The 18377-nt window shown below is 45.5% G+C and overlaps 1 protein-coding gene across 2 annotated transcripts in view; it reads right to left on the reverse strand.

The window, feature by feature from the left end:
- Positions 1 to 865: 865 nt before the first annotated feature.
- The window catches only part of SDK1 (sidekick cell adhesion molecule 1), a 443236-nt gene continuing 425724 nt past the window's right edge, over positions 866 to 18377 (reverse strand). For both annotated transcript variants that reach the window (XM_054180334.1, XM_054180333.1), the window contains 5 exons: positions 13960 to 14124; positions 11222 to 11359; positions 9133 to 9253; positions 8776 to 8905; positions 866 to 1543 (listed from right to left, as the gene is read on the reverse strand). In XM_054180334.1, the coding sequence (XP_054036309.1) occupies positions 1271 to 1543; positions 8776 to 8905; positions 9133 to 9253; positions 11222 to 11359; positions 13960 to 14124 (827 nt within the window). In that variant the 3' untranslated portion in view covers positions 866 to 1270. The remainder of the gene's footprint in view (positions 1544 to 8775; positions 8906 to 9132; positions 9254 to 11221; positions 11360 to 13959; positions 14125 to 18377) is intronic.

Consider the following 18377-nt stretch of genomic DNA (forward strand, 5'->3'; position numbering starts at 1 on the left):
TTGCTTCTCCCAGATACAAAGCTGAGGAATCAATAAAAGGCACCTGTGGACACCAAACCTCACCTGTCTGATGTGTCTTTGTACTAAAAACCCATAAAATCAGACAAACCCAGCTCCCCTGTACTTTTTGTGCAGGCCAGTAAGCAGCACGGTAGGGTCTGAGCGAGAAAGGATGCTCAACTTCAATTGACAGGGCAGGATAACTTTGATGATCAAAAACTCCATCAATTAGTAGACTTCTCTCGCTTGTCACTGCAATCTTAATTGAAAGATTCCTCTGGCTTGCTGGGTTGTGTCCTCTGACTCTTAAAAAATGATCAATTCCAATGGCACACGCAGCCCACGAGGGAGGATTAGAGCCACACCAAAAATAAACTGACCTTGCATCGGAATTCTTCCCCCTTGCTTCACTCACTGCTGCCTACAGTGCTGTTTGGAGCCATCTCCTCTTCCCAAGGCCCTGGAGTTGGAATACTTAAAGAATGCAGCAGGTCCCACTTGAACAAGAAAAGCAGGTCAGCAATTCAGTGTACACACACCAGTAGTGAACCTAGAGCAGACACAGTGGCACATCTGAGCCTGAGTCGATCCAAACGTGGGGAGCAGCAATAAGAAGGGGAGAGAGGAGATGTCTGCTTTTCACATAAAAATTTGTCCCTTTTCTGTGTTTTTCTACTTAACCTTGACGATGGTGAAAAATTAAAAAAACAAACAAACAAAAAAAAAAAACAAAAAGAAAAAGGAAAAGAAAGAAAAGAGTGGGGGGAAAGGAGCCTGGGAGGGTTTATGTTTTCTCTTCAAATCACATCACAAAGTCACTCATTGCACCTAGGGAATTCACCTCCTTGTTTGGGAATTTGGGGGGGGGGAAGAGGACAGGAGCAGGGGAGAGAAAGAAAGAAACAGGGAAGAGAAGGGCATGGGAGCTGCTTCCTGAAGCAGTGTTACAAAAAGCAGTTTAAAAAACCCCTACTATTCACAAGTGGTTAAAATCATCACTTTCCAGAATCCCTTTTTTTGTGTGTGTGTGTATGCGTGTCCTTTTCTCTTTAAACAAAGGTTCAGCTCCATGGGTTTAGAGTTGATTGTCTCCAGAAAAAGAAAAAACAAACAAAACCAAGCCACCAAACCACCCTGGCCTTTCCCATCCCGTTTCTACCCTGATAGAGAAGTTACCCACAGTTCACCGCAGCGGTCACGCACACACAAGTCACTGCCACGGGGCCCCCCCTGTGCCGCCGGCGGTTCGGCTGCAGCCCCCAGCCCCGTCTCAGACGAAGGAGGAGAAGCCTGTCACGGGAGTCCTGGAACCGGGCGCGGGCTGTCCCGTTGGGGTGTACACCCCTCCTGAGCTCTGTGTCGTGATGACAGTCTGGAAATAGGGTTCTGCCTCGCTGGCCGCACACTCCTCGTATCTATAGGGCGTTGGGTGCTTCACCCCTTTCTGCTGCCGCTTCCAGGAGTTGTAGTACGTGGGGTCACTCATGTAGTGGTTCACAAAGGAGTGCTTTGGCAACTCGTCTTCATAATCTGAGTCAGTGGCCTGGAACATCAGGGGGGAAAAAGAAACAAACCAAAAAACAATCAAAGAAAAATAATCATCAGCGATTAGCATCTCTGATTTAGCCTGTTCCACTCTGAAAGAAGTTAGAGACAGGTTTAATCTCGCCAGCTGACAGGAGCTGTAATTATAGAATAGAATAGAATAGACCAGACCAGATCAGACCAGGCTGGAAGAGACCTTTGAGATCATCAAGTCCAACCTATCATCTAACACCATCTAATCAACTAAACCATGGCACCAAGCACCGCTTCCAGTCTCTTCCTAAACACCTCCAGTGATGGTGACTCCACCACCTCCCTGGGCAGCACATTCCCATGGCCAATCTCTCTTTCTGTAAAGAATTTCTTCCTAACATCCAGCCTAAACCTCCCCTGGCACAGCTTGAGACTGTGTCCCCTTGTTCTGGTGCTGGTTGCCTGGAAGAAGAGACCAGCCCCCACCTGGCTACAACCTCCCTTCAGGTAGTCATAGACAGCAATAGGGTCTCCTCTGAGCCTCCTCTTCTTCAGGCTAAAACCATCCTACCTTTTAGGGTAGGATGTTTTGTTGTCCAATTGTATTAGATGCTGGTCTGTGGAAAAGCACTGTGCTCTGGCTTAGCCAGGCTGTGCTGCTGGAGAGAGTCACCCAATGAATGCTGGTGGGAAGAGGTGCACAGGAAGCCCTTCAAATTCACTGCAGAACCAGGCGACAGGAGCTAGGAGTTCCTCTTGTGGCAATAGGTGAAGGGAAGTGTGGAGGTGTCAGGGGAACCAACAGCTTTCAGTCACAAAATGAAGAGGGCTGCAACTACAAGCGCAGCTGAGAACATCTCATTTTCCTTTGACAAAAAAGACAGACAGAATGCCTTCTCTGAAGACACACTGACATCAGACAGGCATGCTGCTGGTGCTGGTGGTCAGACCAGGCCACCTGCACAGTGCTCTGAGTTTGGCTTGTCAGCCCCATTAAGTATTGAAAATCAGTTATACCACTGAAAGGGAATTAAGCAAAACAAATCACCTTTTCTTTTTTCCCAGGCAAACAGCTCTGAATGTTCCAGCTGAATATTGGTGCTACAACAAGGAGCACAACCAGCAGTGACAGAAGAAAGAAGAAAGAGAATGCAAAATCTGGAAAAGCAGAGCTGCCAGGCAGGAGGGGCTGCTTCCTTGGGATGGCTCAGGCACAGCCCTGCGTTCAGAGCGGATCTTACCCCTGAAACATTTATGCATGGTGGTTGGATAGCTTCAAAGCTCCTATCAATATCAAGCAGGAGCTCTACTGAGATGTAACCAGATAAGCTCTGTGCATCTGCCCCTCCTCTAAAGCACTGCTGCTGCTGTGATACAGCTGGTGGAATCACAGAGGGCTTGTACATCTCCTTCAAGCACAGGGGGACCACAGCAAAGCCTTGGCCACGGTACCCAAGTGCAGATCTTCCTTCTGTTCCTACTAATGCTCCCACCAGTAGCAGCCATATCCCATGCAGCACATAAACATTTACCCAAACATTTCCATTTCTCAAGTCTACTCTCAAAAATCTCTGCTTTCAGCCTGTAAAAACTTTTATTCCTTTCCTTCCCCTTGATAATCTGCATAGCTGATTCTAAAGGCAATTAAATATCAAAGTAGTAGCTGCCTGAGAGAGAGATGGGTAAGCGCCGCTCGTAACTGTTAGTTGCTGCAATTAGTTTCAAAAGGTTGGTATCGTCCTAATCTATGGCACCACACAGCACACACACATCCTTCTTGATCCTGCCTGCCACACAACTAGTCTCTCCTCCTCTAAAGCTCCTTTTTAGTGGTCTCTGAAGAACAATCCTCCAATGCCCTGCAAACCATCATTTGAAAAGGGCACTGCATCCATCATCCCACTTCTTTGCTTAGATAGCTGCTTTGATACTATTTCATGCCCATTTTCCAGCATAGGGGGTGATGGACAGAGCTGAGAAGTGGTTTTTTTTTCCTGGAGTTTTCCAAAAGTTTGAGCAAAGCAGCTCTTTACAGCTTTGCAAGATCTCCTGTCCACTGTTACTCAGGCTTTGCCTCTTTCAGAGCTGTGTACGGGTTGGTTGTTTTTAAGTATGCAAAGCTTCAGGTGCTTTGACACATAATTAATATTACAACAAAACCCTGCCAGCATTTAATAATTATCCCAGGAGGGATTCAGGTCTGTCTCCTAGAAAAACCCTTCTTTGCACCAGCTGCCAGCCTCCAGAAGCCAACACCCAACTCCCTCCAAAGACCTTCCTGAACAGGTGGTTTTTGCGGCATGCCTGGAATATGCCCAGATTTGGACCACTTCAGAGCCAGTGGGTGCAGAGAGCAGCTCCAGAGCCTTGGCACCACTGCAGGGAGCATCCTGCCAGCACTGCCCTGTCTATTTTTGTAAGGGGCTCCAACAAGAGTGCCTCTGATGACTGCAGATGTGGCAGCAGGCAGCAACAGCTCAGGCAGGCTGGTCCTCAGCAGAAGCAGCAACCAACTTTACCTGCAGATCAAAGGATCTCTAAATCCAGGTTTCCTCTGTTCTTATCAAGCATCAAGAGGGTTGTACCAGCCTGCATCTCCAAACAACCTGCTGCAGTGTCATCATCTAATGCTAAGACAAAAACTGTCTGGGGAACTGGGGAATCATATGGGCATCCATAAGAAAAAATGTTGTGCCCTGAGCAGAGGTAAGTGGCTATAGATCACTCACTAGAAGCAGCACATGAAGGTGTCAGCTCCTCTAACTATCATGTGTGTGCTCCCTCCATCAAAGGCACAATGCTGCCACTGCCCTTGCCGTGACTTCTGACTCCTTCCCCAATCCACCATTACTCTCACAGACTTAGACAGCTCGGCCAGCCCACAAAGAACCAGGTCCCTGCTGAAAAGATGGATCACATCTGAGTTGAGCATAAAGAGAAAAAAAAAACCATCACAAACTTCTAGTGGCTCCTTACTGGTCTGCCTGGTGTCCCCACAGGCATACAGAAACATCTAGACAACTGGAATCTCCAAGAAGAAATGCTGAGAAGCTGTATGCAGAAGGCTGACACATGACTTGATAGGTATAATAATATTGATGCAGTCACTTGGTTTCTGTCCATTGCCAGCAGAAAAATACTCACCCACAAAACTAATATAATTTCTGTACCTAAGCCAAGTTCTTTCAAGACTGCCAGAAGTCAACATAATAAAGAGGAGAAATACTTGGAAGGCTTTTAGATGGGCTGCTGCCATTTGAAATACAGTGTCACTTGGACATACAATGAGCAGGAAAAAAGAATTTAGAACAATACCATCTGCTGATAATCTGTCTGCTAATTAGTCCATTATAGCAACTCAAAGAGAACACTAATGTGATGTAAATAAGGCCAGTGCCTTTCAGAAGCAACTTCCATGAAACATATCTAAGCTGTAGTAACTTCAGACTTTCACCATAAATAGTAATGATGCTGGAAAGGATAACCTGCTTGTCAGTGTCAACACAGCAGGTTTTCTTCATGTTCCCTTTAGGACAGGCAGGAACTGACTGCTCTGTCCATGTCTCTAACAAATCTTCCAAAGCCTGCTCTGTACAAGGTACTAATAACCAGCCCCACCAGCAAGAAATTCTTTGAACTGCCATCCCACATCCCCCTCTGCCCTGATGAATATCAAGGAGGAGCAAGATAAACCTGTTTTGCATGACAATACAGACAGCTTAGACTAGAGGCTTACTTTTTAGTGGTTTATGAAATTATTGAGCAAATAGAAATGCTGCAGGGCTCTCTGCTTTGTTTTCAGTTTTCTCCCTTCGCTGCGACTGTGGCTTTGTTACCTTGGAAACCTCCATAGGCTGGGGTGTGATTGGGTGTGTGGTGGCATTACAGACTGTCAACCAAAGGTGCAGGGATGCCTATGAAACAACAAATGCAGCAAATGAGAGGCCATTAGGTGGTTTATTGCCAGCGTGAAGTGCACAAGTGCTGGTCAGAGGCAAGTCAGCGACCACAGCTGGCTTGATTAGTCAATGGGAAAACTGAAAAGACTTCCAATTATTCTTCTTTCTTTTTTAAAAGTAAAATTATTATTATTTAAAGTGACTGCATAAGAAACAACCTCCTGAGGTTATGGTAAAAAGCATGGATGCCAGCAGTTTGTTTTGGCTGACATGAAATGAATATGCTGTAAATCAGACAAGCTAACCTAGTGGGCAAACTGATTTCTCTGGGCACGGGAACCTTTGCTTATTTAATGTGTCACCTGCAGCTGGTTTCCATGTGCTGCCCAACTTATCAAAACCATTGGAGGACTTCACTGGAAACACTTTCACTTCAGGTGAAACCCTATTGCCTATTAAGTGTGAAGTGGAAATGTAGAGTATCTTCCTACGGAGCTGAGAAAGCAGAAGTCGGACTGCAGAGAGCAGCTGGGAAGAGCAGAGCGCGGCCAGCATTTGGTACTGGCTGCTAGTGTGTGCAGTCTGTGAGAATGTGATCTCCTGAAAACTGCTTTTGGGAAACCACAAGGACATGTGAGAACAAACAAACAAACATCACCTCCCCCTCTGCTCCTGTAAAACTGCTCTTCCATGACTGGATGACATCGCAGATAAATCATCAAATTTCTGTACATGGTGAGCACCCAATTTCTTCAGATTATCTGTCCAGAGCTTTGCCCACTTGACTCATTATCTAAAAGCCTATTATTATTAATCATTGAGAAATTACACTCTTAGCACTCACTTGCTCCATACCTGCCAATTAAACTACTATAACCTCATTAACAGTACTGGTGCTTGGCTTTCATGACATGGAGTAAGTTAACCACTTGATTTATGAATATTAAGAGTACTGCCTGGTCTGCTTGAATTTTCTCCTTGTTTCTTTCTTGCTCCCTTCATCAGAAGGGAGCTTGGAGGAAGGCTCCCAGGCAGCTGGCTTGTGAGTGCAGTCTCACAGACTTCTTCATGCTCAGTAAACCCCATGAGACGTGAAGCCAGTGAGCTTCCTTCTTTTCCATGTAAAATCTTGACACCTCAGGCAAGGAGGGTAAGGCTAAGCAGCAAGATGACATGCAAGTTGAAAGCAAAAGCCTAGTTTTTGGTCCTGCCTGCCTTTATGCACATCACATTAAGTAGATTTGAGATCCACACAAAGATGTATTAGGGGAAACAGCATCAGGGTCCCCTTTGCTGCAGAGGACCAAGCCTGTGTAGAGTCCTTATGCAGAAAGGTAGCTTTAACTCTTCGTGCAATGGGAAATGTTTCTGCCTGCTAAAAGAGATGGAAATCCTGAAATGCTTGGGAAACAGTTGCTCTGTTAAGATCTCCTTTGAGGACAGGAGCAAAATAGAGCAGCAAAGACAAACAGGAGGAGTTAATAGGTACAGGGATACTTGAAAAGAGAGTGGTCAAACATCTGTACCCTCCTCTCACCTCCTGTCTGTAGCAGCCAATGTAAACAGCACTTTCAGGCTGATCAAAAGGCAGCATCTCCTATTGCTACCTCTACTGGGAGCATATTAACATTTCATGCCTAAAAGCACTCCCCAGCACACACACACATACAAAACCACCCAAAAAAACAACAACCCACCAAGCATCAAAGACATTATACAGAAGGGCTGCATATCTAAGCCCCAAGGAAAAACAGGAGACACATTTTGTACACATACTCACATGCACAAACAGATTCACAAACCCACTAGAATCTCAACTGAGAGCTTGGGGGCTTGACTGCAACACACAGTAAATAAATAATATTAATAATAGCCCAAGAAAACAAACAAACAAACCAACCAACCTCACTTTCTGCACTGTATGAACAATGCACAGAGAGGGAAGGCAGTAATGACACCCTGCAAGCAGACTTCTGAGCATTACCAGGAAATACCACATGGGGCATAGAAATTAATGTCAAAAGGTGCCAGTGCTAAATTCCTGATCATGCTCAGCAAACTGTTTTAATGACAGGTTTAATGCGGGGTTGTTACAGTGACATGACCAAAGCACTATGGGTTTAATCTGGAGGGTAACTCTTGTGCATTGCAGAGGCAGCAGCTTGAGCTACACCCAGGAAAGCTGCCTGCACAGGGGGTTGGCCACAGGGCAGCACAAAGCAGCGGGCTGTCCATGGTAATTAAGAGGAGGTGAGATGCTAGGTAGCCAGGAAAAGCAGCTGTAGCTGCAGGTGCAGAAAAGCTACAGATGAAAACTGTCATCTTCTTTCACTGCTTGCTGCTCTTGATTTATTCTTGCTGGAAGGGTCAGGTTTGGAGTGGTTTGGCCCACTGCTCGCTTCTTGCGCTGTCAGTTCGGATCCGTCAGGATCTCAGCGGACAACACATGATCTAAGAGACAGATTTACCTTTCTGGATTATCCTTTGAAGTCTGGCTATTCACCCCTGGTCACTGTTGGACTTTCACAGACCACAAACTCTTTTTTCTTCTTCAAGGGGAGATAAGACACAAGGTGGAGCACTGCCAGATAGGTAATGCCTAGCATGCACCTACCTTGCTTGGCTAAAAGAGACTAAAGGCAACCTGAGCAGAAGAATACTCTTGAGTTAGACTAAGGCTGCAGGCTGGAGTGTTCAGAGACCTGAATGCTAGGCTCTCATACCCATAGCCATGTGCTCCCTGGCAGCTTACTCATTCCTCACTTACTCCTGCTGTAACAGAGGCAGCAGTTATCATTAATCCAGACCACTCTTCTACATCTTGATGTTCATTGCAGCTGCCTGAAAAAAGGCACTGTGAAAACTTCAAACGACATCCCATGCTTCAGTCAGTGTACTAATCCAAAGAGTGTCTCACCTTCAGCCTCATCCAGCCAGCAGCTGCAGCCAGCTGGTTATTTTGCAGCACAGATGTGTTTTCCCAGAAGTGCTCCAGGTTTGCAGCCTGCAGGCAGAAGGGGATGTGCAGCCCCTTCCAGAGGGCTCAGCACATACCAGCTGACTGCTCTTGTCTTTCTATGTGATGCTGCAGAACTATGAGTACTTGCCAAGGCCAGGTCTGGAATCTGCCCTGGCTGGGCCCTGCTTGTCTGTCTTTCCTCTGACATTTTAATTTTAAGATGTGATGGGAACAGCCTGGTGATTTGGACATTTGAAGTCCCCAAGACAGACAAACAGTGACACCACAGTATAATGCAGGTATTGGATTGAGACTTCAAAGGTTTTGCCAGGGTTCAGCAGAGAAATGAATGTCTGCAGTAGCTGGGCAACACTTGGCAAGGCAAAGGGAAACCCTTACCTCTGACTCTGACACTTCCAAGGGCTTTTCATTCAGGCCCAAGCCCTCGCTCAGCACAGCTCCGTTGTACTTGTTGCAGATATCCTCGTCAGAGTAGTGCAGCCCCCCTGGGCTTGGGCGAGGAGGAGACCTGAGAAACATAAAGGGTGAGTGTATGGGAGGTTGTAATTTCTCTGAAATGACACAATTAATTAAACCATGCTGAGAAGCCAGAATCACAGCCTGGGGCAGCGATTTGTGCATTAAAGTCCTCCCTAGATCCTCCAAGACAACAGTCTCTCCCCTTTGCCTATTTAGCTGTTGCTTGAAGCTAGATAAGAAGCCATTTCCAAGAACATGGTGTTCCCAGCTCCTTACCTGGTGCCATTCTTCTTTGAGAAGGTGCTCTTGATGTTCAGGTGTCTGCTGTTGAGCTCCAGAGCAGTGAAGCCTCCATTATCCAGGGTGACTGACTCTTCCACATTGGAGATTGTTTTACCTGGAGCCAAACAATGAAAGAATCGGCTAAAATAAAGGCACTTCCCTCCCTCCCCCCGCAAAAAACCCACCCCCAAACCTATAAGAGCTAACTTTCCCTTCTTTGCAATTTATGACATCACTGGTTATTTGAAAAGCTCTGGCAAATGAGAACAATCAGTGAAGGAGAGGAGCTTATCAGGAACACGAATGGGTAGAAGGAGCCAAAAGAGGGGAAAAGGAGGAGTCATGGGTGGCTGCATGTCATTCAGAGGTAAGTATCTAAAGCAGCACAGATCAACTGTGCCCCCAAAGTGCTTAGTCTTGTTTTTTGACTATAAATAGAAACCAGGTGACTAATTCAGGTGGCCACTGAAGATGTCCTAAATTGGGTGCTGTGAATCCTGCACATGCTGACTGAAGCAAAGCAAGAGAATGTAAAACTAGGAAGGGCAGAAAAAGAGGAAAAGGAGAGAAAAATAAAAAGCAAACAAGAAAGCAAGAGAAGAGAGTAATGGATAGAAAATGAGGAAAAGACAAGGGGTTTAATCAGGATAAGATACAGATGTCAGAAATCCCTGGGTAATCTAAGGCAGGGGAAAGGACAAGGGGCTGCAGAAGAGGGAAAATACAGCAAAGTGTGTTATTCCTTGGGATCAAATATAGCAAGAGCTTATTCTCTCCCAAGCTTGTTCTTTGTAATCCCAAAGGTGTGAGCTCAGCTCATGTCCTGGGCAGGAGGACTGGTTGCATATTGCTGCTTTGCAGCAGGCAGGGACTTTAGCCTTGGCTTCAGTTTCAGTGCTACATTAAGACTCGGTGTGAACACTGATACCTGACAGTACAGGTCAGAACTGTCTTTTCACATCTGTCCCCCAAACACAGAGGGAAACTAAGTAGGTGAGAGATTTCCTATGAGCTATGCATACAAATATGTAAAAGTATTAGCTCAGTAAAATGCCAAGGTTTTCATACATCTGATATCTCATGGGACTGAAATCTGATTTTCTAATCCTTGTTAGAAGTGAATTATAAAGAAAGAAAAGATCTTCACTCTGGGACTGAATTACTAAGTACTGCCTGGAAGACTCCTTCTTTACATTAATCCCTATGAATGGGTAGTGCAAAGACCCATCCACCTTGTCCTACTCATTAATGTGCCTTTTTTGGCATCCCCTAACACCAGAGCAATAGCTTGCTGGAGGTGGGGGAGGCTATCAGAGAAAACCAGGTGAACAACCCTTCCAGGCCTTTAGCATGTAGGGAGAAGAAAAGGTAAAAATATTCAGAGCTCAAGAAGTAGGTGTTCAGAAAGAGGACTATTTAAACATTCCTAACAGGTAGCTCCTGTTTCCTTTCAGAAAGGAGGCTGGTAAAAAATGTAACTAAAGAAAAAATCAAAGCTTGATGCTCACTATGCACTGAAGTCTAACATGCCCAGATAACCAAGACACCTCCTAGCTTCTTGGACCCCAGCCCAGCAAGTGCAGCTTGGCTTAGGGAATGAATGTGAGTTGCAAGACACTCTATTTCTATTTACTACAAAAGAGTTGTGATATAGTCCTCACAACATAGGTGTAGAATATTTGCATTGGGTACAGTCACGGGAAAGCAAAATCTTTCTCCTTCTCCCCATCTATCAGGGAATGATGACAAAGCTAAATGAAATCCTAGTTCATCCTTTTTTGTGGTCTTCTGCCAGGCATTTGACCCAGACTCCTTGGCTTCTGCTACAGTCCCTGGGACTTCCAGATGCTGTTGTACCCAAGCTCATGGCTGGTTAGCATTCAAAAACTGCTAAGAACAGGCACTCTTTGCCCAGAATGACTATGGGCTAAGGCCAATTCTACCAAACCAGGCAGCAAAAAGATCCAAGTCTTCTGCCAAACAAAATGCCCTTAAAGAGCACCCATGCTGGTGAAACCAGGGATTCAAAGTGAATACAGCTCTTGAATGTTAGTATGTGCCTGGCATGCAGCTGATGTCTTACCTGTGCTGCAGTTCTTGTACTTCTTGCTCTGGCCATGCAGGACCAATGCAAACACCACCAGAAGGATAAGGATCAGACTTGAGAGAGCCATCACCAGCAAAAACCACCACTCCTCATAGAAAGGGGCTTCTGTTTGTGCTGAAAGAGCGAAGACCAAATAACAATTCCACTTTAGAGTCCTTCAAACTGTTCTTGTTCCCCAGAGTGAATACTGCATCTCTAATAGTGTCCAGGAGAGAGGTGTTCAAAGGAGGTAACACTCTGGAGTCAGACTTTCAAGGGGCTTGCTGACACTCTAAGATGACAAAGAGGACAGGAGCTTACCATGGCTCTAACATCCCTACAAGCATCTTTCACACATCCAAAGCAGAACTCCAGAATCCCTTAGCTAAAAAGTTATCACCAAGTGAAGAGAGGGAGGTTTCTTCCCACAGCTTGGCACACCTACATTCCTTGACTGCTCTGCTATGCTTAGTACTCCCTGGGTCAAAGGAATCACTAATATATCTGTCGTGACCTGTGATTATTCTGCTTTTTAAGAGGCTTGTCTGGCCAAAATGCTGCTCAGTGGCAGTTTGAAAAATACAGCTAGTGCCAGGGAACAGAGTACACTTGGTTCAGTGCCTTTCAGTACCTCCATTAACTCTGACTTCCAACATTCTCTTGCTACTCTATATCATTTCCCCATCAGCCAAGGCTGATGTGCACATGGATATCAATTCAGTTGCCTGGATTTTGTGTTATCTCAAGTCATTTCACCCTGTTTGACCTTAACTGGAGATGCAAAATGATACTAGCTCCCCCTTGCTAGGGTTATCTTGCCAGTCTTGGTTTAAAGTAATAGGTATTGTTGTTTTCTTGAGGTGATATTCTCTTTGTCAGCATCCCTCAGCTTTGTGAAGAAATGCTGCTGCTGGAGCACTAGCCAGCAGTTTTATATCATTTCCCTGTAGTCCATTAGGTAGAAGAACACCTGGTAGGAATGGCTTGTGCCAGGAGACCAACTTCAAACCCTCACTATCACTAAACCCAGGCATCCTCCCCAGCTGTCCTAAGCCCTGGATCTAGACACAAGCCTGTTGTAAGCCTGATGATATGAGCTCAAATTTGTTCCAGATCACTGGGTATTCTGCAGTAGTGAAAAGAAGCCACACTCTTTCTTTGTTAGGAGGCCAAGCCAGGCCAATAAAGTCCTCAAGGCAAACTGCACAAGCCATGATGGGCTGAGCAGATTCAGTACAGTTTATACCTCCCTGTGCTAGCTGAAGTGGCCAGCCTAAAATGCTCTATACCTTTATGACTGTGAATCTCAACAGAAACCTCTTACTTTTGTGCAGCAATTTGAGATGAACACTGAAGCATCAAAAGGAGGTGAATTAAATAGTCCTGTTCAAGTGGAGAATTTAGAAACAAGCAGTCTATTTGTTAAAAGCACCATGAGGAGATGCATGCCTAGCTTCAGAGGAGCAGGGTCTTTCAAGAGGGGATAGACTGATGTGAGCAGTGACCCTTTGCTGTGTTACAGCCTCTGTGAAACCACAGCTAGGAAAAACATTGACTCTTGGTGTCTGAAGTGGGTTGTCTATGCCCTTGTCCTGAAGGAGAAAAGCAAGGGTAGCACTCACAGGGAAATCCATAGACAGCTCTCACAGGCTAAGTGGTTAATTGTGTAAGGACAAACGCAGTCGTGAGGGCGATAGCAGCGTTTACCACTCTTGCCTGCTGGGTAACTGTTGAATGGTGTTTATGCTTTTCACCGGAGAAGCAACGAGATAAAAGCCACTCCAGATACTGGAGCATTGCCAGGTGCTCAGGACTCTCCGGAATTTTGAATCACAAAGCCACTTTATCAGGTTCTTTTACTCCTCTTGTCTCTTTTTGCTGACACAGCAAGGATGAAAACTATTGCTCAAAAGAAACCTGCGGAGGGGCTATTTCTGCAAGGGTAAAAGGAGACCCAACCAAAGCTTTTAGGGCAAGCTCTCCCACTTCACAACAGGCCATTGAACTCCAGCTGCTCTGATGTGGCAAGCTTAGTGAAATTTACTTTTTCGAGGCACTGAAGTTCCTTCAGAAAACCCCTGTGCCAGGCTGCTTCAGAGAGATTTTGGAAGCATGTTTAGGCCATAGCCCTGTTTACTGAGAATAAGCACAAGAGATGGGGGAGGGTGGGAAAAGCCTGAGAGCATCACCGGTGAGCTGCTCTGATGAAAGGAGACTGAAGGCATCACACTGAACAGGAACTGCCAGCAGAAAAGAGATCAGCAATAATTTTGTGAAACTACCCTTCTAAATTTTTGAGAGCTAAACATAAAATAAGATAGAAAATGTTTAATCAGAGAACCTCTTGGGACCATAAAAAAATAAGGAAGCAAAGAAAACAACAGACTAGGAAAGGTGACAAAATAAATTGTAAGCTGTGTAAATTAGTCTCAGGGCAAGAGATCCTACATATAAACACTCAGGAAATTCCTGAGAAGGTTCTTTGTCAACCTTTAAAATGGCACACACACCTTTTTCCTCTGGAGAGTAAAGCATGCTGTAAGAACAAACATGATTCACCACTGTATGACTCTGGTTTTAATCCTAAAACAAGTGTAAGCAAGCTGCCCTTGATTATTTGGTGCAACTAGAAAATCTGCTGTTCGTCGTTGGGTTTTTGGTTGTTGGTTGGTTGGCTTTTCCCCCAGCCCCAAGAAATTCCGTTGGAAAAGATCCTTTTTAAAATGGCTGATTACCTGATACTGGCACAGAGGAAACACTTGGTTCTCCATAGCCAAATTCATTGACAGCCACCACCCGAAATTCATAGGTCACACCTTGTTTGAGTTTGTCCAGGCCAACCGTGTAGGAGGTAGCGCTGCGAGGGATGTCCTTCACAAACATATCCCACAGCCCTTCGTCTAGGAAAGAAGCAAGGAGGGAAAAAAAAAGGCATGAACTGTGTGATTTGGCACTTCCTTCTGCTCATTGAAACAACCCAAGAGATTAATTGTGTATTTCAACCACAGGCACTGGATGGGCTTACCTGAGGGGTGCTCAGCGATGAATGTCAGAATGCCCTGTAAGACCCCATCTGTAGAGGCATTTACTCATGATGGGGTCTAACAATAGCCCAGATGGAAGAGGTCTCCTCTAAAATCACCCACAGTGACCTGAGCTGGCTAGAACAGCTGTCAGCCATCTGGGTCCCTCCTGATTAGGTAAGGCCACCGTATCAGCTTGACCTTTATTTGACAGAGCAAGTAAACCCAAAGCAACCAGCTAGATCAGTGAGTCCTTACCACACAGGTCTTCCCTGCTTTTTACATTGCTAAGCTGACTTCTCTATCATAAAATCACAGCCTGGTTTGGGTTAGAAGGGGTCTTTAAAGCTCATAAAGTCCAACCTCCTCTGCAGTGAGCAGGGACATCTTCAACTCAATCAGGTTGCTCAGAGTCCATCTAACCTGACCTGCAGTTTTTCCAGGCATAGAGCTTCTACCACCTCTCTGGGGAACCTGGGTCAGTGTCTCACCACCTCCCACATAAAAGAATTCTAGTCTAAATCTGCCTTTTTTTAGCTAAACCCATCACCCCTCATCCTGTCACAAGAGGCCCCGCTGAAAGCGTGTAGGCTTTGTGAATTAATGAAAGATTTGGGTCTGGGCAAGAAGTGCTGTGGCCTCACATGAACTGGTGCATGGTAGATTGGTGTCACTGGAGTGCTGCTTGCTTCACAATATCAGTGGTGAGATGTCCTTCAAGTGTGCTGGCCTGCAGAGTGGCACAGCCCACAGAGTGAGACAGCCGGCACCGTGCTTCCGTGCCACGCATTTGTAAACAGCAGTGAGGTTTTGTTTCGATCATAAACCCCTCAGACTGCTTAGAAACACAAGGCCATTCTGATGAGGATGGTTCAGGAGGGTCATCTTGGTTCTCAGCAGCCATACTGACATTGCTCCTGATACACATTCTGAGAGGATCCTCTGGCCCCTGATCCATACTCGGAATCTTGTATTCACTTAACTACAGTGGGAAGAACTTTCAACAGGATGGATGCTGTTACCAGCAGGAACAAACCCACCTATGATTAAAAATGCCAGTCAATAATTTGCAGTGCAGCAGTCAAACATGAATCTGAACAGAATGCAGCTCTGTAACAATTGGTAGCCAGCACTTGTGCTGACAAAATGCAGTCACTATCTGTGCATGAGGCCAAACCCTCGGCTAGCCTAAGCCAGCATAGCTCTAACAGATCTGACCACACAAGAATCCCATTGGGCTTTTATTTTTAGTGCTCAGAGGTGTTCAAGCAATGTCTGTTTTTCTCTGCATGTCCCACAGCAATGGGAATAGAGTGACAACCTCTGCATAGAGATGACTCCGGCGCAGAGGTTGCCTGCTTTGAAAGGAAGTCCTCTGCACTGTGCGATTCAAGCACCAGCGTGACTTCTGTAGCTTGAGGTGTTATCAAGGTAACAATAAAACAGGAGGCAGCAGCACTACCCTCAGTGCCTTGCTCTGCTGCTGCAATGTAAGGCAGGAATCTGTTCTCATTTGCTTTGCATTTACCTGAGTTTAAACTAATTGGAGTCATTGCAGTGATTCCAGAATTGTACTGGTGTAACAGAGCAAAATTTGGCCCTCGGCCTACTGCTGTGCAACAGGGAATAGCAACAAAGATGGATTGATTAACACTGCAGGTGCATTTCCATGTGAATGTTTTAACTTTGGCATCAGTAAATATTGGCTCAGTAATTTGTGCTGTGCTGCACATCTAGCAACACACACAATGACTAACAACTCCCAAACTACATCTTTTCTGATCAGGAGGATTGGCAGTCTCAGTGGATGCAAAAAGCCAGGCTGAAATGTTATTGTTCCAGCTACATTTGAGAAATACCACAGAACAATAAAAATAGGTAATTTTTCTGTCATGCTTAAAATTCAGACCAATACATTATTCACCAGCATGATCAGAGTATAATGAAGTTATCATAATGCACCATTGTTATGTATTAGTCTGATATTACAATGGCTATAAAACAAGGGATAAAATATTGACTTCCCTTTTACAGGGCAATAGAAGGCAAGATTATTTCTACCATGTAAACTGACAATGTAATAAAAAGGGAGCCTGGGATTTAGTTTCTGTGAAGAGGGTGGGGTGAGGGACGCAGTTTCAAAGTTGGATTGTTGCAACCACCAATACCAGGAAGATGCATCTCAGACTATAAAATATTGCCATAATTGCTAGAATTGCCTGAGCTTTCATAAACACATTTGTAAACAGCAATAAGAGAATTTGAGCCCATTGTGAATTGTCTGGAAAGCAATTTGTTTGCATTGAAAGCCACTTAAATGGGGAAAGAAAAGGCAACAATAAAAATGAATGTTCAACACTCATTGCAACAAACACAACTGTTCACTTTCTCACTCATTTTCTCCAATCTATCAGGCTACATGGTGCAGAATATCCAACAGACCAAGAAGTGCAAATTGAACCACTCTGTAAAGCTTGCAAAAAGTTGGGAAAGCCACCCCTGAGAAGCCAGTGTTGCATTTTCACATCTCTGTCCCCTTGCTTATGGTGATGATGGTGGAGAGCAGCAAGGGCTGCTGGTAGATATTTCTTAGGAGGGATTCCTGTCTCACAAAGACTCAGAGATGCTCTAGCTGGTGGCCATGTCTTCTCTGGCCCATGCTCTTTGATTCACTCAAAGAATCTTTGCCCCAAACCCTTTTTGTGGGGTAGAATATTGCACCAGCATGTGATCCTTGGGATTGCAGAGAGCTGCTCATGCAGCTACAGTGGTCAGAAATCTGCAGAGTGGCAGCCTGGCAATGGGGACATCTTTATGTCTGCCCCACTGCTGCCTCCAAGCAAATGCTATGCACAAGTATAGTCTGTGGCTTCCCAAACCCTGTCCAACAAAGGTTTAAAATTCCAGATCCCTCCATCTGGAATATTCAGGCTCCACTTTGCAGGCAGAAATTGCAATCAGATATATCCAAACTTAGAAAAGCTTTTTATTTCAGTGCTGAGCTTGGAGATTAAATATTGAAAACACACACACAGACACACGCTCGCTTCTAAATTCATTCACTGCATCTCTTCCCCCAGCCCTCAAAACTAGGTTTGCTCTAAATGTTAGAAGTTCAGCTGAAAGAGAATTCATTAGAAGGTCACCTGTGATAGGAAGGATTGGCCTTTAAGTTCAGTAGAAAATCATTAGCGCCCTGTACACAGTATTTTCCACTCAGTTTAGGGAGGAAAGATGCTCATGCCGTGGCTGGGATATCAACTGGGGATTAACTCATAGAAACTGCTCAGAAAAGCAAAACTGGCAACACAGCTCCTGGGGAGAGGTGTAGGGCTCAGCCAGCCTCAGCCCACTCCCAGTTAATACCTGAGAGGGGTAGCACAGCTGGCAGCAAGCAGACAAATGCTTGTCCTTCAATAACATCTGTCCCTTTATTTCGTCTGGCTTTCCACTGGGCACTCGGATTCTTAAAAAGAAAAAAGCCCTAAAAGGCTGAGGGCAAAGGCAGGGCTCCTCAGTAAAAAATACTTTTTCCTTTGCTTCTTGCTCCTATCAATGCTTCACCAGACCCTGCCCCAGCCCTGCTTCCTGCTGAGATTTGATCTTTATCTCCCAGACTTGACTTCTGCATCCAGTTTGGGAGAGAGGCGCATGCATGGAGAGAAGAGCTGAATGACAGGGGAAGATGAAATCATCTCTGACCTAACATGATGTCTAGCCTGCCCCAGCCATCCTGTGCTGGTGAGGAGCAGCACGGTGCATTGCAGCCATACACAGCAGCCATGGGCCAGCCTGGCTTCACAGGCAATTAATCGAGGTCTCCATGCTGAATAAAACTGTCAGTCAGCAGCAAAGGCTCCTGGCTCTGCTAACTGGGGCCACTCAAAAACAGCTGCCATGCTGCTGTGGCTGCAGAGATGGAAAGCTGTCAGGTACTAGGGTCTGCATCACCAGCCTTCCCCCTCTCGGAGTAAGAGCTAAAAGCCCCGCTGCAAAACTTTCTCCTAATTACTCATTAGGAGATTACGAGGGAAGAAGCTGCTGAGAGTTAAGGACCAGCTGAAGGCGAGTAGCATTCCTCCTGCAGAGGACAAAACGACCACGTGGATGTTTTTGTCAGAGGCAAAGGG

This window comes from Dryobates pubescens, chromosome 4 (assembly GCF_014839835.1).
Source record: "Dryobates pubescens isolate bDryPub1 chromosome 4, bDryPub1.pri, whole genome shotgun sequence".
Classification (NCBI taxonomy): Eukaryota; Metazoa; Chordata; class Aves; order Piciformes; family Picidae; genus Dryobates; species Dryobates pubescens.